The sequence below is a fragment of the Myotis nattereri genome, assembly GCF_964212035.1.
Source record: "Myotis nattereri genome assembly, chromosome: 1".
Classification (NCBI taxonomy): domain Eukaryota; kingdom Metazoa; phylum Chordata; class Mammalia; order Chiroptera; family Vespertilionidae; genus Myotis; species Myotis nattereri.
In genome coordinates, this window is record NC_138075.1 from 43,528,019 (window position 1) to 43,550,980 (window position 22,962).

Consider the following 22,962-nt stretch of genomic DNA (forward strand, 5'->3'; position numbering starts at 1 on the left):
TACGTTTCGTTCAAACAGCTCCTGAGAGGAGGTCTCCTGGAAGTCAAGAAAGGGAGCAAATTGTGTCCTTCCCAGGTGATTTGAAGATGTGGAAGCCTCAGGACTTCCAGGTGATGCTGCAGCATTCTGTCAGCTAGTTCTAGTAGCACTCACTGGGTGTGCACTGTGGCTTTGCTCCCATTGGGTTGGTCAGTGTCTCTTCATCCTCCCTCTCTGGAGGGCAGTAGGAAGGGCTAGCAGAGCCCGGCATAGCTCCCCTGCAGCTGGGTGCACCAGAAAGGCTTTGTGATGACGTCATCTGTTCGCCAGCCTCCAGCTTGGCTGCCTGTGCGAAAGATCTGTCTGTTCTGGCACAAGGGCCTGTTCCATATGGAGGGCCAGGAACTGGCCATCACACTCACCCAGGGCATTCCTCTCACTTCTGTACACCTCCCTTTTAATGGAATTTTGGGTGCACACTGGGTGTGGCCTGGGAAGAGTGGGAAGGCATGCACTTGGGCAGAGCTCCCCAGCTGTCTCTGGTAGGCCTGGAGAGGCCTCTCTGCAGGGGTTGGCCTGCTGCCATATGATTGGTTCTGCTTCTTTTAGCTCCCATCCAGTTTGCTGCTCTGTGGCAGACATGCCCTTATGTGTTTTGATTAAGAGAGCTGGTGTGTCAGCACGTCTAGGTGTGGTCTGTGAGTCTGGGGAGGCTTCTCCTCAAGTAGGGCCATCCAGGGCTGCTGTTTGGGGTGGAGGTAGAGGAGCAGGCCTGGGAGCTGAAATGGAATGCTGTTCTTGTAGAAGCAAAAGGGTGCTTGGTTCAGGGCAGGCAGCTGACCTCTGTAGATAGATGCGCAGGAGTCTTCCCTCAGTTCAGGTGCCCAGTGTGACCATTCTCAGGGGCCACCACAGGAGACCGTCAGATGTGGGAGTGAAAATGCACCTTCGAGTTTGACCAGCAGCTGTCTGGCCTGAAAGGTGCCCACTCAGCCGGAAACCAGGCCTATATGGGCAAATGGCTTGCCAGCCCCAGGAGGCTTATTAAGGCCACGGGTGTCCCTGATGATGAGCAACATGGCCTGCTAGTGTTTGGTGAACCTGAGTGATGAGGGTGATTTCTGCAGTAGGAAACACTGTGTGTGGAAGGGCCGGCCACCCGTTGCCGCAGAAGGCACACCGCGCTTGATTGCGCTTCACAGATACGATATTCTTCAAAATTGAAGGTTTGTGGCCACCCTGCGCCAAGCAAGTCTGTCCATGCCATTTTCCCAACAGGCTCTTAGCACTTTTTAGCACTAGAGTATATTTTAGTTAAAAGTATACACATTTTTAAAGATATAATGGTGTTGCACACTTAATAGACTATAGCAGGGGTCCTCAAACTTTTTAAACGGGGGGCCAGTTCACTGTCCCTCAGACGGTTGGAGGGCCAGACTATAGTTTAAAAAAAAAACTATGAACAAATTCCTATGCACACTGCACATATCTTATTTTGAAGTAAAAAAACAAAACGGGAACAAATACAATATTTGTATTTGCATGTGGCCTGCGGGCCGTAGTTAGAGGACCCCTGGACTACAGCATAGTGTAAATATAACTTTTATATGACTGGGAAACCAAAAAATTTGTGTGATTCACTTGATTGCAGTTTGCTTTGTTGAGGTGGTCTGAAACCAAACCTGCAGTTATCTCCAAGGTCTGCCTGTACTGATTGAATGCCTGCCCTGTGCCTGTTCTGTTCTCTGCATTCTGCATACGGCTAGCATTGAACTAGATGAGCACATCATTTGTACTGCCCATGTGGGGCTAATATCCCATTGAGGGAGACAGTCAGTAATCCAAGCAAAGGCATAACCGCTGGTGTGGTGGGTCCGTGACGACAAATCAAACTGTGTTAAAGGGAGTGGGTGACCCAGGAAGGCCTCTGTGAGGAGAAGCAGAGACTCACAGAACCTACACTGGACTTCTGGGCCCCCATGAGCCAGAATCTTCAGTATCTATCTGATCAGTAAGTACCCATGAATCACCTGCTGATGAGCAAGCTGAGGCCAAGTGAGGTTAAGATGCAAATTCATGAGGTGATTATTAGGAAAGATGAAATGATACAAAAGAGGGACAAAATATAACTGGCCAGTATTCTGCTCACAACCTTGGGTATTTGCTCTGGCCAGCTTACCCTCTGCCTTTTCATCTCAGAATGTGTTTTATTATCCTCTTGAGACTCACACTTTGAAAAATTTATACTTCCAGATTGCATTTATTAACAATAATATTTTTTCATTTATGGCTGAGGGTGTTGGGGTTGGGAGGCAGAAATGCTAAACACATCTATAACTGCCAGTCAGCCTCCAGGCAAGGGCTTAACCACCTGGAGTTGGTGTTCTGCCTGCCTAGGCAGAGGTATGGCCCAATTTTCTTAACCACAGGCTCTCACTACTGTCCCAGTGGGGTTTCCATTGGTTTTTTTGAAATGGCAGTTTTGTGGAGGCCCCCATTGTACTTTGGATTCCGTCTGGACCAGGCCCTCCCTCCTGTTGAGGGTCCAGATGCCTTTGGGTGGGCTAGGGAGAACCTACCAATGCCTCTGACCAAAGATGGTGAGGCCGGACTCAGGGTGCCCAGGGTTTATTTGAGCGGGAGAAGCCCACAGTTAGTTCAGGTCACAAATCCAGCCCTGACCCACCTCTTCCAAGGATAAGGCTGAGCATTAATTGGCTGATAGTTTTCATCTAGAAGAAGCACGTTCCTGCATGAATTCGAAAGGGGCTTCTGGTGAAGTAAGGCTTCCTTAATTAGCCTGTTAGGGAACCAGCTTCCCACTATTATGGGGGCTGAATAATGTGATGCCTACTCTTCTGCTTCAAGCTTCTAAAGGGAAGGACCCAGATTGTCATCTCTTTACTAAACATTGAGAAACAAAACATCTCTTCTATGTTTTGTTTATTTTTACCTATTGAATGTCTATGTGCCAGACACCCTATTTATTCATATTTAATCAATACAGAAATACTACAGAATGAGTGGGATTATCCCCACTTCACAGACAGGGGACTGAGGCTCAGAAAACTAGTTCAGTAATTAACTCAAGGTCAAGTAGTCCTGAGCACAGCCGTGCTTGGGGGCAAAGCCAGGTCACTGACTTCAGAGCTGTGCACAGAGCCTCAAATCTTCACTTTGACCTCCTGCCTTCTTCCAGCCACATTGGGGCTGCTGAGTATTTCCAGAATATGGAAATACTCTCGTCTCCTCACTTCCATTTCCTTTCTCTGTCATAACAGATGATGCCAACGTTTCTGATTTTTAAAAATGGTTTTTTGTGTGTGTGTGTGAAATAGAATATATATTGAAATGAACAATAAACCCCCATTAAATGATTATTTTACATTGTTGGGGAAATCCCTGTGAAATCCACTTTTCCTGTGTCTGCCCTTACCTTTCTGTGCCAGGGTCTTAATGAGTATGTCTGGATTTCTCTTACACTCTGACTTGCTTCACGCATGAGGGCTTGTACGCGCAGCTGAGAAGCATGCCCAGGGTGCCTCAGATACTAGAGGGTCTGGAAAGTGGGAGAAGGCCACATGGTTTTCCAGTAAAAGTCGGCTAAGGCATAATTAGGGACTGAGGTGCTGCCTCAAAACCAGCAGCAGTGTATTCTGACCTGTGAAAAAAGTCGTGGTGGTTGTGGAGCAGTCGTGGTGATGCATGTGCTTTGCCTGGAGCACCTCCCTGTCCTGGCCATCAGCAAGACCCCCTTCTGGGACAGGAATTAGGTTTTACCCCTTATTGAGCACCTAGTATAGGCCTTGCATCATGCTAGCTAGTTAGCAAGCATTCCTTTTTTTTTTCTTTTTCTTTTTTTAAATGACCGGAATCGACCTGGGACTCTTCAGTCCGCAGGCCGATGCTCTATCCACTGAGCCAAACTGGTCAGGGCAAGCATTCCTTTTTTGATCCCTCAGAACACACACCCCTAAGGTGTAGGTATGGCTGCCCATTTTTAGCCGGGGAATCAAATGGCCTTCAAGGCCCACTGAACTAGCTGCCCCTGTGTATTGTAGCAGTCCCTTCTCATCCCTTGCAGACTGGACACTGAGGCAGAGGGCAGGGATACCTTTATCATTGGATCCCCAGTGCCTGGTGCACTGACAGGCATAGCTGAATGTCTTAATAAATTTGAATTTGAAGATTAAAAAAAATTGTTGGCACTTGGTAGGTTCTGGAGTAGCATTTCTTAAATGAGTGGAGGGGAAGTAACTTGCCTACATAGGTACAGTAGTGAGTCCATTAAATTGGAGAACTCCGAGGCTCTATGATGGCTGCCCATGTAGGTCAGAAGTGGGATCAGATTCCAGCTTCTTGGTTAATAAGCTGGGCGAATGGGAAGTGACATAAGCACCAGCTTATCTGTATTGTAGAATTATTAGAGCAAAATTGGAAGCAACCCAAATATTCATCGATAAGGGACTGGTCAAGAAAAATGATGGCACACCTGCACAGTAGAACACAATGCAAATAAGAAGCGATAAAAATAAGATTCTGAATTTGTTTTTATATGTGTAAACAAATCCTGGTGAGGTGGTTAACTGGATGGGATGGGAGAGAGAATTAACTGTTTATACTTTTTGATTTTGAAACCAGGAGAGTGAAAGTGTTACTTTTTAAAACAAATTTTTCTAAATAACAGAAGTGACTTTGGACCAGCTATTGTACTCATCTGGACAGTTGGATTAGATCGAGGCTTCCTGTGGAGTGAAATGTTGCATATATTGTGAATCTCCAGCTTGTGTAGGCTTTTCCAGGAGACCCTGGCCCTGTCTGACGATGGTATGATGGTATATAGTCCCTTTCATTGGTGGCTGGGACCTGGACGAGCTCAGACTGTTAGAGAAGGTCTGGGTGGAGCCTTCTGCAGAGGTGTCAGGCCTTGTTCCTGGGAGTTTATCCCATGAGAACCCTGCCCTGATGTGACTCAGTTGGTTCTTCCCCAAAAGTGAAGGATTACAGTGAAGAGAGGCTGTTCTGGAGCATTCTGGCAAACTGCAGTTTCACAGGAAGAAAAAAGTGGCAGAATGTTTTCCCAGATTATTTTTAATGCTTTTCAGTTCAGCAAACATTTGTTGAGAGCTGCACGCAAGGCAGTGTGGGGGAATCAGAGCTGCATCACACCTCATCTCGACTCTCTGGGTGCAAAGTCTTGGGTAAGAAACCTTGTAAAATTCCTCCCCTGGCCCCTCCAGGATAGCAGTTTACCTCCTCCGGTCCCACGGAGACCATGGGATTAGTAGGAGTTCTTTGCATTTTACAGATGAGGAAACTGAGTCTCAGTGAAATCTTACCCACATCCACACAGTTCCTAAGTCGTAAAGCCCAGATCCAAACCAGATTTTCTGACTACTTCACATGTGCCCAAGCTCTCATAATCAGCACATCCTGCCATGGGATATTTCCCAGGGGTGTACCCCGTTTCTACCTGGAAACATTGGGCAAGCACAATCCTGACGAAAGCTCCTTCTCTTTTTTCCTTTAAGAAAGGGCAAGGGAAGTCCCAGGCTTATGGTTGGGTCTTAGTTCTTGCCCCTTCAATGTGGTCCAAACAATGTTAATTCCTCTGCCTATGAAACCCACCACCCTACCAGCAGTTAAATGCAGTATATCCCAAATTTGTGACAGACAGCTGCCTTCTCCCCACCCCATGCTCACACCACCACTTCCTCTTCTACACACTCTGTTGCCGCCACCTGTCCTCCTGGCTGTCCCCCAGAAGACCAAGCACACTCCCCACTCTCAGGGTCTTTGCCCTGTCTATTCCGTCCGCCCAGAAGACTCTTCCCAAGGTCTTCCCCTGGTTTCAAGTCCCATTGAAAGCTCAGCTGTGGATAGGCTATCCCTGGCCGCCCTTTCTAAAGGAGTGTCCCTTGTTGCTGTTGCTATCCTCCCCCTTATTTTCTTTGTAGCACTTACGTATATTATGTATAGGTATATACACTTATTGGCTTATTATCTTGCTCCCCCACTAGACTGTAAGCCTGAGGCCAGGCACCTAGTTTTGTTTACTGCTGTATCTCCTATGCCTAGCATGGGTGCCCAGCATCTAATAGATTCTGTAAATATTGTCAAATGAGTAGATGGAACTTGTGGCCTAAATTAGTAACACTTCTTTAAAGAGGAAAGAATCGCCTGGCTGGCATGGCTCAATGGTTTGAGCATCAACCTATGAACCAGGAGGTCACAGTTCAATTCCCAGTCAGGGCACATGCCTGGGTTGTGGGCTTGATCCCCCAGTGTGGGATGTGCAGGAGACAGATGATCAATGATTCTCTCTCATCATTGATGTTTTTATCTCTCCCTCTCCCTTCCTCTCTGAAATCAATCCTATATAATAAAAGCCTAATATGCAAATTGACTGAACGGTGGAAGGCCCCAGGCCAGCCAAGGTGGGTGCCAGCGGCCCGGGGCGGGGGGGAGGGGTGGGGGGGGGCTCGTCACCCCACTGGTCACCCTGCAGATCATCCCGATCGCCGGCCAGGCGTAGGGACCCCAGCCATGCATGAATTTCATGCATCGGGCCTCTAGTAAGAATATATTTAAAAACAAAAGAGGAAAGAATCAAACTATAGCATTGTAAGAGAAGAAAAGACCCAAGGCTCGTCTCTTTTCAGTGCTTCATCATGCAATATTTTTCATTTAATAACTGTTCAGCACTGTTTATGTGTGAAGTTCTTTACAGACAGTCCCTTAGTAGCCTCCAAGGAGCTCACTTATTTTTTATTATTTTCAGAGCAGCCCATTTTATGGAACAGTGTAATGATTTAAATACCCTATTGTATTTTATTTTGGGCCTAAAACTGCCTCTTTGTAATTCGTGCACAGTGATCTTAGTTCTTCACCACCGAGGAACACAGAATAAATGTGCTTCTATTGCATATGACACTCCCTGAAATAGCTGGAGAAAGATAGTGACCAAGAGTCTTTCCGACCCTCCAGCCTAACCATCCCTAGTTCCTGCCATTGCTCTCCCAAGTGTCGGTTTTCAGACGTCTGCCCTCTCTGGTTGCCTCCCTCCAGTGTGTAATGCTGCAGGGTTCGGAATTTGAAGTCCGGCCCTATTGGAGCAGAGTGTTTTGTGACGCTGAGGCAGGAATGTTGGTCCCTCCTGCTTGTTTCTGTCAGCACAGCCTGGGGTGGCCTGGTCTGTGCTGACCACCTTGGAGGACCTCCTCCATGAGCTTCTGGTGAAGACTAACACATTAGATTCTTTTTGACGTCATCTCTGCTCATCTAGCCCCTCTCTGATCCTCAAGGATTATAAAGATTGTAGGGTTTTTATATTTTAGCATTTTGAGATTATAAAGCACCTGTAGATCTGTGAACGACAATGAACTCAACTCTATTAAAAAAACACACACACACGGGAAAGATAGGTCAAGTTCTGTCATCTAACAATAAAGATTAAAAAAAGAAAAGTTCTATCACCAAAATGCAGGTGAAGAGGGAGGAGGTCTGGAAGTAAAGCAAAGCCTACAGCCTGTAACTTCCTCCTCTCTCCCCGTTGTTGACTGCCTGTGTCTTTCTCAGGCCTGTCTGCCTCCCTCCCATGTTTCATCCTCCTCTTCTCCCGGCAGGGCCTCGCCTTCCCATTCCTTCCTTGCTTTCTCTCATTCCATTGCTTTCCATTTCCCCCCCTTCCAGTTACTAGACATAGGAACTAACATTTACTTCTTAGCATTTCTTCTACTTCCATCCCCAATACTTTTATCGTAAGCATTTAATTTATAGACTTAGGCAAGTTGCACATACAGAATTTCTCTAAGGGAGAAGAAAAATCAGGTTAAATTGCTTCTTGTGTGTGACCTTGGATGGAAGGAACGTTCAGCCCCCAGCCTTAGGTTCTAATGCATGACTGGTTTCCGTTTCTGCCAAAATCAGCGGTTTCCGACTGGTGGTTGGACACTAGGGCTCAGTGCAGCAGTGTTTGCTCTGTTTCTGTCACTGCCAATATTTTTGTCACTTCGGGTAGGGCTGGCAGGGAAGGAGGCCAAGGTCGAGGGTTTCATCTCTGAGGCCACTTAGCTTTTCCTGCCTCTTCTGCACTCTATTCATCCTGGGGTGAGTGGAGGCAGGGCGGGAGGGAGGGAGCTGAATTCAGGCAGGGGGCTCTTTTCCTAACAGCTTTTTTCTTTTTCCTACTCTGTTTCCTCTGGCGTCAAGGCGTTCCCTATGGAGAGGCTTTGAGTTAGGGGTGTGGGCCCTAAGTTAGGAGAACGGAGGCTGGCCCAAGGCTGGATTCTGCAGTGGGCTGACTCTAACCTGGGGCGAATCACTGGGTTGGTTCAGTTGCCTGAGAAGCTGGATTGGATCCACTGGTTCCCCAGCAGTGGCAGATGTAGTTCCTTCATTCTCTGAAGCGTTTTTTAAAAGCCAGTTGGGAACTCGGCAGAGGCCTAGTACCAGGGCCGTGGGAAGTGCCTCGATCTCTGAGTCTGAGTGGTGTGCTCTCTTAGATGGGTGATGGTGGTGGGCGGGGCTGGATGGAGGCTTTGAACGGCCAGCTTATGGATCTTAGTAGTAAAACTGAGGAAATGAGTGAACTTTTGTTTTGCAGGCCGTTCTTCTACTCAGGGTAGCTGTTCTGGTCCACACTATACCCATGGCAGAGACCCTGGGCTGTGCTCCCTTCTCACACCCTGCAGCAGACAGCCCCCGCTGTCCACAAGTGGTCCCAGCCCAGCCAGACTTAAATCCTTGAATCTGATCGCAGTAGCCAAAATCAACCGCATTAGTGAGCTGGGACAGAGGGCCCAGGAAGCCATTTTAAAAAATATATTTTTTTGCCCGGCCAGCATGGCTCAGTGGTTGAGCGTTGACCTATGAATCAGGAGGTCGTGGTTCAATTCCCGGTCTGGGCACATGCCCATTTGTGGGCTTGATCCCTGGTAGGGGGCATGCAGGAGGCAACTGATCAATGATTCTCATCATCGATGTTTCTGTCTCTCCCTCTCTCTTCCTCTCTGAAATCAATAAAAATATTTAAAAATTAAAAAATATGTTTGTGTTGACTTGCCCAAGAGTGGAGTTAGTGGGGCACTTTGCTTTAGAAAGTGAGTAAGGGGTCAGTCAGCCTTTGCCCACCCCACTTCTTCCTCTCCTCTAGCTGGAGTGCCCGGTGTTTCTGAAAGCTAGCTCCTCCAGGCAGAGCACCGGGGCCGCTGAGACCTTAGAAAGGCTGTGTCTGGAGGAGAGGAACAGGGATAAAGACCGTCAGATGTCCTGTGGCCGAGCCGTGGCTCTCAGGGGGCCTGGTGGACAGGGACACATTCCCTGGGAGGGTAGAACTCCACTTGTCTCTGGACAAGGTAAATGCGATGATGCCTGGGGAAGCACTTTGTTTACTGTACCATGGGGAAGAAATGCCAGGTGGGGAAGAAATGCCAGGTGGGGAAGAAATGCCAGGTGGTGTCATGGTGCTCACTGCAGGTCAGGGAGCCCGGTAGAGGGGTGAGGCAGGGACAGACTACCTTCAGAGGAGGCACAGGGGGTTTGGTCAGAGAGCCATGATGGTGGGGGGGCTGGAAATCCTCCTCTGGATTTGCACTTGATCCCCATGGCCATTAAAAGCTTTGGGACAGGGACCGATGGGAGGTGATGAAAGCGGCGTTTTAGGAAGATTGACCAGGATTTATCCACCCCTGCTCTCTAGCCCTTCCTCTTCAGTCTCCTCGTGGCCAGTGCTGTGGTTCTGTAATGAGGTCATTGTGGGTGGTGTGGGTTTTTTAAGAATCACAGTGTTGTTGATCAGAGAAGGGACCCCGTCAGCTGAGGTGCCTGCCCCCCTGCTGCCTTGTGAGATGGCTGACGGACATCACATGGAGGAAGCCAGACTCCCACATTTGGAACACAACACCCCAGACTTCTGGGGGCTGTTTTTGTGGTCCAGATGTGTTTTAATCGACTACATGACTGACTTTTGCATTTCAGTAATTATCAGGGTAATTGCCCAGTGTCCTGTATTTCCTTTCTGGCATCCCTTAGTGATGAATTCTGGGCTTCTTTAGCCCATGAAATTTCCCACCTACTTTTGGAGAACAGTGACTGAGATTGGGTATGGGTGGGACTAACAAGTGTGTGGACTACAGGATTTTGGAGCCAGAAAGAATCGCACCTCTGTACTCAGGCTCCATTGTTCAGTATGTGGACTAGGGGCTGGCAGAAGCCCAGAGAGTGGACATGACCTCCCTCAGCGCGCAAGCAAGGTAGTGGCCAAGTGAGCACCAGAGTCCAGGTCAAACAGCGTGTCGAGCATCCTTTGCACTGCACCTGCCCACATCTTCTCCCCTTTCCTTCTGCTGGTCCCATTCACATGCCACCTGCTGGGACCAGGGTCTTCACTGGACTGTGCTTCCAACTTCTGCTGCTTCAGACCTTCCGGGTCTGCTGAAGGTAGGAAGGGACCACTTAGAAGTTGCAGCCTGCTGGATTTTTTTCAATTGATCATGCCACCCACAGATTCCAAGAGCCTCATCTCTCCCTTCTCAACTGCTCCCCACTTCCTGGCTCCCAAACAGCTTTCTAAGCCTGTATTCTCTTGCTCTTGGACTATTTTCATTCCTGTGCTCTTACATCAGGCAGTGCTGGTGCAGGGCTGGGCAATCAGGGAAAGCTTCCTGCAGGAGGTGGAACTGACAAGTCCTTGAAGTGGAGTAGATAGCTGGAAGGGAGAAATGAGATTTTAGGGGAGGAAAGCAAAGGCAGAACATCAGGGAGGGGCCCCAGCCTTGTTGAAGTTCACAAGAAGTTAAACAGGTCCATTGGAAGGCCCAAAGCCCAGGTCCTACACCCACCTGGGCGGGTCCCGGGGTGGTTCCGGCTCAGAGGCTGTCCTGGCTGGAGGAAACATCTGCAGTGGAACCAGCTCCTCTGTCTTGGCGAGACAGCCACCCAGTCCTCCCCACACCCGCCGAGGAGGTAGGAATCCAGTTCCAGGCGGCCAGGGAGCCAGTCACAGGGTTTATGTTAATGCAAGCCCTCCCCCAGCCGGCGCGCAGCCTATTACCCTTGCCGGCCGACAGCTTAATTACCGCTGCTGCAGCGCCCCTGCTTGCGTTGCTCGGTTCCCTAAAATAATAAGGATGGCGTCACCGACTTCCCGCGGCCATGTGCTCCCACCCCGCCCGTGCCTCCAGAGCTCTATTGTAGGAAACAAAATCCAGACGCTCAGATGCTTTTTTTTTTTTTTTTTAAATCTTGGAGAGATTTTCTTTCTTCTTTCTTTCTTTCTTTCTTTCTTTCTTTCTTTCTTTCTTTCTTTCTTTCTCTCCCTCTCTCCCTCCCTCCCTCCCTCCCTCCTTCCTTCCTTCCTTCCTTCCTTCCTTCCTTTCTTTTCTTTCTTCTCTTCTTTTCTTTCTTTCTTTCTTTTTTTTTTTTTTTTTTTTTTTTTAGTAATGTGGGCCCTGCCTCTTTTTAAAAGATCTTTAAGTGGGGTGGACACCTGTCTCAGCTACCATCAAGGCTGAGGAATACCCTCCTCTTAACAGAAACTGAAAGCTACATGGACGATTCCTGGGTCTTCCACAGGGGACTGGCTTCTGACAAGAGCAGCGGTACGGTGTACATGGTTCAGCAGAAGAATCACCCAGCCTGGGGTTCCTAAGCCCTACGCAAACTCTGGTCCTGGCTTCCTCTGAGAAAAGGGCTAAACTAGGCCAGTATTTTGCAAACCATGGGTTTAAAAATTTTTTTTAATGTACTAGAAAGGAGTAATTTTAACAGGGTAAGTTTTGTTTCAGTGTGTGTGTCTATATGCACACAAAAAGGTATGCCCTGAGTCAAGGTGTAAATGGATTTTTTACTGTGCATTGTGGTCAGCAAAGCCACTGGCCTAGATGATCCCTAGGCCTGTCTAGCTTTCGAAATGTCTGACTTTTCTCCCAGAGCCTGACTTTTACCCCATGGAACCTCACTGATTTTTGCAGGTTTTGTCACACCAACTGTGAAGCAAAACTGGATTTTATGGTTACAGAGACAAAATCACAAGCATTTATCACTCTAATCGAACATGTTGGGAGAAGCCCGTTTCTCCTCTACGTTGGTGCCTCAAACAGTCTGGCCTTCTAGCTAGAAATCTGCAACAGGGGATGGCCCATTTAAAAGCTGACCTATTTAAAACCCATGAGCGCGCGCGCGCGCGCGCGCACACACACACACACACACACACACACACACACACACACACACAACCACCGCAGGGTCAATTTGATTTGAGTCTTCTCTTCTGTGCAAGGCTGGAACTGGAAAACTAAATTGGTCAGGGACTGACGAGGTTGAAACCAAAGCTACAAATATGTACTGAAGTCTTGCTCAGTGAAAAAAGACAATCAAGGGTTGAGGTTAGTGGAAAAAAATAATCAAAACAAGGCGTGGATGTAAAATAAAGGGCTGGGTTTGGGGTACACTATCTTAGTTCTCCAAACTGTTAAAAGGCCTTGTATATTCCATGAGGAAGCCTTGCACACAGCTGAGGTAACTCAGATCTGCTGGGGCCTGCCTTTGTTCTCATTATCTCTCTCTCTCTCTCTCTCTCTCTCTCTCTCTCTCTCTCTCTCTATATATATATATATATATATATATATATATATATATATTTGATTTCAGAGAGGAAGGGAGAGGGAGAGAAGGGTAGAAATATCAATGATGAGAGAGAATTATTATCAGCTCCCTCCTGCATGACCCTACTTGTGATTGAACCCACAACCTGGGCATGTGCCCTGACTGGGAATTGAACAATGATCTCCTAGTTCATAGGTCGATGCCCAGCCGCGGAGCCACACCAGTCAGGCTGTTCTCATTCTTGTGCTTTGATGGGGGACACAGCAATAAATGTGTCTGGATCAAGGGGAAGGAAAATGGCTTTTTCCAGAGCTGGGATGTTCAAAGTATTATTTCATTTAATCCAACCCTCAGTGATCAGCACTCTGGTCATTGCAGGAGCTCAGGAGGGGTGAGATGAGCAAGCAAGTGGAGAATGGATTTGAGCCAGGTCTGTCGTGACTCCAGAGCCTGCCTTCTGTCCACCTCTCCACCTTGCCTCAGGAAACACTGGGAAAATAAAGAGCAGTTCTCACTCAGCTTCCTTTTCTCTGGTTCTGGCCCCCAGAGGACTATGTTTGAGGCCCAAGTTGTCCATGTAAATCAGTGCCAGCTTCACAGGCATATGACTTGCACAGTCACACAGGACCCCATGCTTAGAAGGGCCTGCTCTTGGGTTTAATGTGCTGCTGTCACTGTCCTAGAATTCTTAATTTTTGAGTAAGGGTTCTCACATTTTCATTTTGCTCTGGGCCCTACAAACTCCATGGCCAGTCCTGGCTTTGATATGTGTGTCCCCTTTCTTGGTCTTTCTAGGTCCCATAGTATGCCTCCTAGCTGGCACACGGGACTGTAGTTGTTTACCAGCTGTCTGTCTCCTAGCCAGCCACCACACCTCCCGCTCACTGTCCCCTCAGCATTGGCCCAGGTGAACAGTGACACAGGAGCACCCTGTCTGGAGAGAGGGGCAGAGCACGGGGTCAGGAGGGAGGAGTGTGCGCAGTTCACTTGTCTCGGGAAACAAGACATACTGAAAACCATCGCTGCTGCTGCTTACAGAGGGAGGGTGTTCCTTCAACTTGTCTTGGACCAGTTACATTGGAAAGTTCATGGCTTGACTTGCTCTGTGTGCCCCGCACCTACTGTTGTGCCTGGCACGATAGACAGGACATTTGTTAAGCAGTTGCTCCAGTGTCCACTCCCCGCTAGGCTGATTATGGAGAAGGACAGTCCCTGACCTCTAGGAGGCTCGAATGCTTAATACACAGTTAAATGATTCATGCAGCAGCTGCCTTTGGTGCCCTGGGATGCTCAGAGCTGGACGCAGGGGAAGGCCTTCTGGGGAGGGGGGCCTTGTGCAAGGATGAGAACGGGGAGCAATGAGATTGGAGGACGTAGGGGGAGAGCCAGAGTGGAGGGCCTCCACGTTAGTTTAGGGACTTGAAATCCCCCCCCGCGGTGTCCACAAAGTGGGAATGTTTTCTAGGGAGAGTTTGCATTTTATAGGTTAACAAATACCCTTCTGCAGAGGCTGAGCCCAACATCTCAGGGATACAGTCAGGGTTCATTCAGCCCGTCGGCAGGGTCCTTGGCCTCCAGTCAGGGCCTAGTCCCAGGAGTCCAGTGTCCCTGCTGTCACAGAGGCCCCTTGGGAAGCAGAGCAGGCTCAGAGTGACTGACGTGACTGGCCAGGCCCAGGCTGCAGTGTTGGGAACACAGGAATGGCCAAATTGGAGCCACTGTAGAGACACGATTGCACAGTTTTGCAACAAGCAGTGGGCTCCTCAGTAATAATGTGTTCATGTGGATCGTGGCCCTCACAGCTCTCGGTGGTGAGAAATGGCCCCTGCGCTCTTGCTTTGTGGACAAGTTTTTCAGGAAATACCGGGGCCGGGCAGTCTGACTTCTAGGGAAGTTCTTAGTGCCCCACTCGCATCTCTTCGGGGCCGAGTGTGGCTATTCAGGCTTCTCTGGGGTGTCAGCACTGGAGGCATGAGGCAGAGGGTCCTGTGGAGGTTTGTCATTGGCGTGTCTGAAGAGCTCCTGATACACGCAGTGTCGTCCCAGCTGTTGAACTAGAAAGAGAGTAACCACATTCGGATATTTTTAAACAGCCAGTGGAGTTGGGAGAGAGTCTAAACCCAAAGTACAAATTTCCGGTTTAATTTTAACTTTGCACTTAGCTCACACCCAGGATTTGGCAGGAGGAAATGGGCCTTAATTTTTTTTTTTTTTCAAAGAGAACACTCCCTGGAATGTCAGGGATGCTCTCTTCACCTGGAGGGGTTTGGAGCAGTGGTTCTCAACCTTCCTAATGCCGTGACCCTTTAACACAGTTCCTCATGTTGTGGTGGCCCCCAACCATAAAATTATTTTTGTTGCTACTTCATAACTAATTTTGCTACTGTTATGAATTGTAATGTAAATATCTGATATGCAGGATGTATTTTCATTGTTACAAATTGGACATAATTAAAGCATAATGATTAATCACAAAAATAATATGTAATTATATATGTGTTTTCTGATGGGCTTAGGCGACCCCTGTGAAAGGGTCGTTCGACCCCCAAAGTGGTCACGACCCACAGGTTGAGAACCGCTGGTTTAGAGCTTGGTCACCAAGCAGAGACAGGAGGAAGCGGGTGGCAGTTGCGGCAGTTCAAAGTGGTTTAAGGAATGCTGAGGCGCGTTGGAGGTATGGATAGATAACCTGTTCCTATTCGGGAGCTCTAAGAAGTGTGGCCCTCGTCCGAGGTAGGGGTGGGCCCACTGACTTGCGCTGTTGGGCTGGCGTTTTTGTTTTTCCTGTTTGGTCCATTTCAGACTTTTCACAGGCAGCTTACCTGCCATCCCCATCGACCCACAAAGAAGGGGTTTCCCCCAGTGTGGTTCGTACATTTTGGTGAAGGCACCCTGGGGTCTAAGCCTAGACTTGCCCCTCCTCTTTAATCTCACCCCAAAGAGTGCTGGGTGAGAAGGAAGGAAATGCAGGAACCCCGGGGATCCTGCACGCCCCACAGACCTACAAACCCCACAGACCTGGCCCCCAGACACCACAGGCCTCCCTTGCCAGTGACGAAGCAGCCTCTTGCTCCCTGGGGAGAGTGGGGTCCCCCAGCCCCTCTCCAGATCTGTGCTCCCTGACTTCAGCCTCATCTGAGCGAGGGCTGGGTTGTTTTGTGCTTTGGTTACTGAGGAAGTGTAACCAGGGTGGGGACTGCTGGGAGTGGCCCCCACCCGGCTGGTGGAACAGTTAAAAGAGGGGTAGAAGGGGAGCAGGGGGCTGCCAGGGCAGCTTGTTCGATTGAGTTGGGGCTCTGGGAGTGCCTGTGCCCTATATATGAGAATGTCAGAAACCATCGGGAGCCAACACTGACCACCAGGCCCAGCAGACACCCTCCTGTGACCACTCCTGCCCTTGAGAAACGGGAGACTGCCCTGTGGAGCCACTGTGGGTCTAGCGCTTAGAGGGTGCCTGCTGAGGGCTCAGGAAAGAGCCCAGGATTGTTATTAATAACACAGTAGTAATAGTAGCACTTACTTGCATATTGGTCCGGAGAGGAATGGCCACCAGTTTGGTGTGGTGCTGGAGCTGGAGCCTCTGTCTGTAGAATTCCCAGGCAGCACTGCGCTGCTCCGGGAAAGAGGTCGACTTCAAGAAGGAATTCCCTTGACTCTCCAGCACCACCTCCCCCAGCTCTGGGGCCTTCTCCTTAGCTAATGGCCTTAAGAGGAGACGGCGTTGACCCGGTTAGAGAACTCGCATGTCTGAAATCGTTGAGGGCGGATTGGAATCCGTTCTCATATTTGTCTTTCTTTGGTGGAGGTTACGGAACTCCCAAGACCTTCCAAGGAAACAGTAACTAAAGAAAATGGTGGGCCATGTAACTCTGGCGTTTACTACAGACTGAAGGAGGGTCCTCCCTCCCCCAGTACAGTTGCTGTCCCTCCATCTGCTCTGCTCCCCTGAGGCCTGGCTTCCTGGCTCTACACTGATTTCCTGCCCTAGGGTAGGACTTATTCCCAGGCATTCTTGCCACTGACCTTGAGAAGGTGACTTGACCTGGACATCTGGCCTCTCCTGGGGACTGAGAGAGTGGGAAAGGACAGGAGAGGCCCCAGGAAAGGTGGGCCTTGGCGCCAGTGCCTAGGTCCAGAGCTTCTAGCCGTGAGGGGTTAATGCTGTGCTGTGCTCGGCCCCTCCTTGCAAACTGCCACTGTTCTGGGCTGAGCCGCGTGCATTGCTCCAGCAGGGAGGAAGAGAGCACTGTTGTGCCCTGAGCTCCCCTAGTCTGCCCACTGGCAAGGGTAGCCTGAGGAGGGGCACGGCAGGCCTGCTGTGGGTCTGTTCCCCCAAGTTGGCATTTGACCCAGAGATGTCCTAATCAGAGGGGCACCTGGAGGACCTTGGCAAGATGGTCATCCTGGGCCCTGCAGGGAAGAGCTATGCAAACTGCTGCAGGGAAGCGTGGGGCAGCCTGGCAGGCAGGTTAGAGGGTCCGACTGCTTATCCCCGAGAAGAAGAGGCTCTGAGGGGCAGCAGTGACCCTTTGGACATTCTAAGGCTGCTGCTGAGAAGGACGGGCCTATCCATGTGACCCGGGGGTGAGAAGTCAGGCCTGGGGGTGGAAGTCCTAGGGCCAGCATGGCCAGGTGGCAGCAGTGCGTGTTTCCTGGGGGCTGCAGGGAGCAGGCAGGGGTGCTGTGTCAGGCCCAGGTGCGGCCAGGAGGAATCATCTGTAAGGTGCCTGTCAGCCCTGGGGGGCCAGGGCCTCTCAGCCTGTCAGGGACCCTAGTGGGTAACTGGCATCTGCCTGCAGGGCCAGCACCCCGGCTGCCCTGGTTGACTCCCTGGGTCAGTTCAGGCCTGAGACATGATCGCTCTTCTCAGCTAGTGTCCGAAAGCCTGGCCTCCGGCGTCAGCCAAGTCTGCCTTCTAACAACCTAATGAGAGGGCGGCTCTTTTATCAGTTCTTTCTGCCTCATTAGAAACAAAGGATGGGGCCCAAGAGAGGAGAATCTAAGACCCCTAATAGGGCACACTGCCTTCCGGGAAGTTGGGCAGCGGGCAGAGCCATAGAAGTGCCTCCAAAGACCAGCTTTTGGACTTGGTTGCCCTCAGCATTTCGCTATGGGTCCAGCCTGGCTTGTGGATTTCCATTCTCTCCTTCCACATCTACTCAGGTCCCCAAAGGGCAAAGCCGAGAGCTGAGATATCCGATATGGTAGCTGACATGTCTCTTAATATTAATTGAAATTAAATTAAATTTAAAACTCCGTTCTTGGGTCTCACCAGCCACATTGCAGGTGCGCAGTGGCCACCTGTGGCTAGCGGCTCCCCTCTTGGACAGCGCAGGGTTTCCCTGGCCGCAGGAAGTTCTGTGGGACAGCAGTGGTCTAGCGCATGGAGAGTTGGAGGAGCTCGGTGATTGTCTCTCCCTACCCTGGGGTAGGCCAGTTAGTGACCATGGTGACAGATTCCAGGCCAGGGGGGCAGGTTATGACTGGTGGCGAGAGCGGTGTGAGAGCAAGAGAGGGAGGTACGCCAGCAGGAGGAAGGTCACAGACACATGGAGGGGAAGGGAGCACAGGGGCTGAGGAGGGGAAGTAGGGAGCTGGCATCAGGCCGGTCCGGCTGGGGCCATGATGGGCGTGGGGTGAGACTCAGAGGTCCCCTGGCGTTAGAGCGAGGATCTGGAGGCTGTGCTGGTGCATGGTAGGGTTGGAATGAGACCACCAGTGTTGCCGATGCAGCAGGGCTTACTGAATTTATCTTCTGCCATTCAGCCGTGCCTCCCGTCTGGAGTGGCCCCTAGTTCTGCAGCTCCGCTCACCTCAACCTGAGCTCCCGGGTAGAAAGACCAGGGTGGGCATGTGCAGTGCTGTTTTAACGAGGGCCGCTTCCTGGCTTTGTCTCCCTGCCCTCCAAGGAGGCCTGACACCTTTCTGCCTTGCCCCGTTCCTTCCTCCATTCACACAGTCCTTCCCTTTCCAGGTGAAAGAGCTTGTCCTGGACAACTGTCGGTCTTGTGAAGGCAAAATCGAAGGCCTCACAGATGAATTTGAAGAACTGGAGTTCTTAAGTACAATCAACGTAGGCCTCACCTCAGTCGCAAACTTACCAAAGTTAAACAAACTTAAGAAGGTAAATAGAGTGTAGAGGAATGTGTGTGTGTGTGTGTGTGTGTGTGTGTGTGTGTGTGTACATACGTGCACGTGTGCCCTCAAGCAGGCGGTGGGGGTGGGGAGGAGGAATGGCCATCACTTCATGTTTAGGGAGCGTAATTGAGGGTGTATCCAGCTGCCTGCCCCGCTGTCTGCCAGGCTCTGAGCATAGAGCCTTCATTTTAAGAGCTGTTTCTGCTTTTTATTTCCCTGCCTTGTTTAGCTTGAACTAAGCGATAACAGAATCTCAGGGGGCCTGGAAGTATTGGCAGAAAAGTGTCCGAACCTCAAGCATCTAAACTTAAGTGGCAACAAAATTAAAGACCTCAGCACAATAGAGCCACTGGTGAGTCATTGGGTCCTTCCCTCTCCACAGGGCGGGTGGAGGGCGGGATGATAGCAGGGAATGCTGCTTTTGTATAACGCCCCCCCCCCCCCCATTTTACTTTTTTTACTTCATTGGATTCTCACTATGTACTGTGAGATAGAGTTTGAGCAACTATTTCTGCTTCATCTATCAAGAAACTGAGACCTAGAGAAGTTAAGTGACTGGGCCCAGGTCACACAGCCAGGCTGGCAGTCTGGGTGAAGACCAGGACCCTAGTCCAGTGATGGCGAACCTCATTTTTTTTGGTTGATTTTTTCTTTGTTAAATGGCATTTAAATATATAAAATAAATATTAAAAATATAAGTCTTTGTTTTACTATGGTTGCAAATATCAAAAAATTTCTATATGTGACACGGCACCAGAGTTAAGTTAGGGTTTTTCAAAATGCTGACACGCCGAGCTCAAAAGGTTCGCCATGCAGTGTCTGCTTCATTCTGGAAACTGGAGCTGACATTTCTTCAAGCTCCTAGCCCCTCTTTGGGGAGGGAGGATCCATCCAAGAATTAGGCTGATCCCAGAGGAGGCAAATCTGTTTTCTCCTTGGTCACTGACTGCCCCGAGGCTGGTGCCTCTGAAGGGTGAGAGATGGCTTGGCCCCGACACAAGCCGTCTGGGGTGGCAGAGAACTGTGGTCTGGGAGCCTCATGCTGGCCTTCCTCTGCTGTCTTCCTGGAGCTGAACACACCCCAAACATTCTTACTAGCCGGAACGGGCAAGTCCTGGTCAGGATATCAATTTTTACATAAGCAGGATCTGAATGACTGAATTTTCTTGATTTTTTTTTTAAAGGAGGTCAACTGTAAGATGTGTCATTGGTTCATTAGTAGATTTTTTTGAAAGATAGAAATATTACTACACAAAATAAACACACTTATTGTAAATATACACCCAGAGTCACTTCATCCGCCATGCAACTTAGAATCAGGGAAAAGCCCTGAGGGTCTTTTGTCACGTTTCCCTTTTCTGAGGGTGGAGGTTGGAGCATTCCTCAGTTGGGTTTGTACGTTCTTGTCCGAAAAGCACTCTTTGCCCTCTGTGTGTGCTCGGGGGGCTGGTGGATGGCCCCGGTGGCAGAACGGGAAGCTACACATTTTCTGCCCATCTGTGCCATGGGGTCACCCGCTAGAATGGCCTGCCTTCCCATGGAACTTCTTGTCAAGTCCTCCTGATGGGAAAGCAAAACAATTTTGTATATCTGAAAGTCTTAATTTCATTACAAAAGGAAAAATGTGTGGAGGTCTATCTGTGTGTTTGGGAGGTGAGGGACCAAGTGTATAAAACACTGTGAATCAGTCATTGTTAGAGATCAGATATAACACACACACACACACACACACACACACACACACACACACACACACCATGCTCCTCCCACCCAGACCACACGTTTTTGTAGCTTTCTTTTCCTAGTGATCAGTGTGTCCGATGGGTTACACTCACCACTAAAGGGTGGGCAACTGCTTTGGTTGGGGGTGCTGGGCTCACCTACCCAAACCACAGCCCAGATTCCCTCCCTGCCCTTGCCCCTCGGCTGAGAATGGTCAGGTCTCTATCGTGAGCTCTTGAAAGAGCAACCTGGTTTCTGACATTGACCCTGAGGGACAGTGGCTTTAGTCACCTGTTAGGCCTGGCCTCACGGGAGCAGGGGCTTGGCCTGGGGCAGGGTATTCTTGCTATCTGTGACCCTTCCGCTTCCTGGGCCTCAGTTTCCTCAGACACCGAGCAGGAATATATGAGCTTAAACCCTCTTGGATAAAGCTTTGCCAAAGCAAATGTATTCATGTTAAGTGCCATGAACAAAATCTGGATCCTATGCCGGTTTTTCTCTTGTCCTTTTTGACAGGCAGCATGGTGGAGAGTATGCACAGGGGGGGAAGCGGGCCTGCCAAACCCCAGTTCTCTATTTCTTCAGCTGGAAAACAAGCGAATAATTATTTCTACCTTATCAGGGTTCTGAGGACAAACTGAGTTAATACACAAGTGCTGTGTTGACTTCTATTATTCTAGCAGCAGGGGTTAGTATGTTGGCTCATGCTGCCATGTTAGTTCCCGTCTGGCCCTTCGTCACAGGGGCAGGCAGCACAGCTCTTGTCTCATGCACCAAGAGAGCCCCACCTGAATTTCAAGCAGAATGAAAGTGTGGGCATTGGATGAGATCTTAACGATAAAATCCAAGCCTTCATTTTCCAGGTGAAGAAACTGAGGGTGATGTGTTGGGTGGACATTGTGGCCAAGCAGGACCAAATCAGAATTCTTTACCCCCTGTGGCCTTTGCTCTTCACACTGTCTCACTTCATCCCCACCTGTTCCCCTGGGTGGTGTCCCCTCTCCCCACCTGTCCCCTCCTCTCCTGCCTCCCACAGGTCACTCACTGCTGACTTTATTTTTCTGCTTCCAGAAAAAGTTAGAAAACCTCAAGAGCTTAGACCTTTTCAATTGTGAGGTAACCAACCTGAACGACTACCGAGAAAACGTGTTCAAGCTCCTCCCACAACTTACATATCTCGATGGCTACGACCGGGACGACAAGGAGGCCCCTGATTCCGACGCCGAGGGCTACGTAGAGGGCCTGGAGGAGGAGGACGAGGAGGATGAGGATGGTGGGTGGCCAAGTGAAGGCCAGGGCAGGCCCGGTTCCTCCCTGCTCTACAGAGGGGTGGCCTGGGTGTTGGAGGCCCCCACTGGCTGCTGAGGGGTGGGACTGTCAACCTCCTTCCAAAGCTATGGAGAGTGGGGCTCTCTGCTGTGCTTACCGGTGTCCCTAATCTGGGCCATTGGTTGACTCCCCTAAAAGAACTGCGTGAGCCTGAGAAACCCTCAGACTCTGACTGTATAGTAACTTTTTAAAGACCATCTAGCAGAAGCCTCAGTTGGTTTTTTTGTTGTTTTTTTTCCCCCTTTCCAAAGTCCCACTGGAAATGACTCTAGACTCAGACACTGTCCAAGGGAGGGGTGAGCAGAGAGAGGAAGGTGGGGTATGGTCTGAGGTGTCCAGTCATGGAGCTGGAGAGGTTGTGGGGCCCCCTGGTGGCTGCAGCCCAGAGAACCACAGTCCAGGACTTGGGGGTGTGAACTTGTGAGCCCCAGGGACCCGGGCAAGTAGAGGCTGCAGGTAGCATGGTGGGCTCCCTGGCAGTGTGGCGAGCAGCCAGGGCGGCAGGGAGGGAAAGGAAAGGGTGCCTTCTCTTACCTTCCCTCGTCACCAGCACAGTGTGGCTTTTCCATGGGTCTTCATGGCCAGAGTACAGTTGAGAATGGACATTACTTACCTGGTTAATTCAGACCCAAGATTTTGGTTTTCCTTGTTAGATGGGAGTATTTTGCAAGATATTCATGCACTTTGTGACACAATGTAAAGGGCCCAGGACTGGAGTCCTGAGACCAGGTTTCTGGGCACAGACTAATGTGCTGTGTGGCCTTGAGCAAGTCGCTTCTCCCCTCTGCCTCAGGTTTCTTGTGGGGGTGGGGACCTTTTTCTGCCAAGGGCCATTTGGGTACTTATGGCATCATTCGAGGGCCATACAGAATTATCCACTTAAAAATTAGCCTGCTATATTTGGTCAAACAATTAACTCACCCCTAATGCCTTGGCAGGGCCAGACCAAATGTTTCGGGGCCTTATACAGCCCGTAGGCTGATGTACCCCACCCTTGCTTTAACGTGAGCAGTTTGGCTGGATGCTCTTTGTAAAAGAATTAATTTCTCAGCTTTCCCGGCTGTGAAATTAATTCAGAACTGTTCCTCTGATCCCTCCATTTCTCCGTGGCCTCAACCTCCACAAAAGATCTCTCGTTTTTGTACAGCTAGGGGAGGAGGACTTGTTGCTCACACCACTTCAAGGGCT

At 49.8% G+C, this 22,962-nt stretch overlaps 1 protein-coding gene across 1 annotated transcript in view; it reads left to right on the plus strand.

The window, feature by feature from the left end:
* Positions 1-22,962, plus strand: part of ANP32A (acidic nuclear phosphoprotein 32 family member A) — a 41,177-nt gene that overhangs the window by 14,243 nt on the left and 3,972 nt on the right. Inside the window, exons 2-4 of the mRNA XM_081113316.1 lie at positions 18,560-18,709; positions 18,953-19,075; positions 21,517-21,718. Of these exons, the coding sequence (XP_080969442.1) occupies positions 18,560-18,709; positions 18,953-19,075; positions 21,517-21,718 (475 nt within the window). The remainder of the gene's footprint in view (positions 1-18,559; positions 18,710-18,952; positions 19,076-21,516; positions 21,719-22,962) is intronic.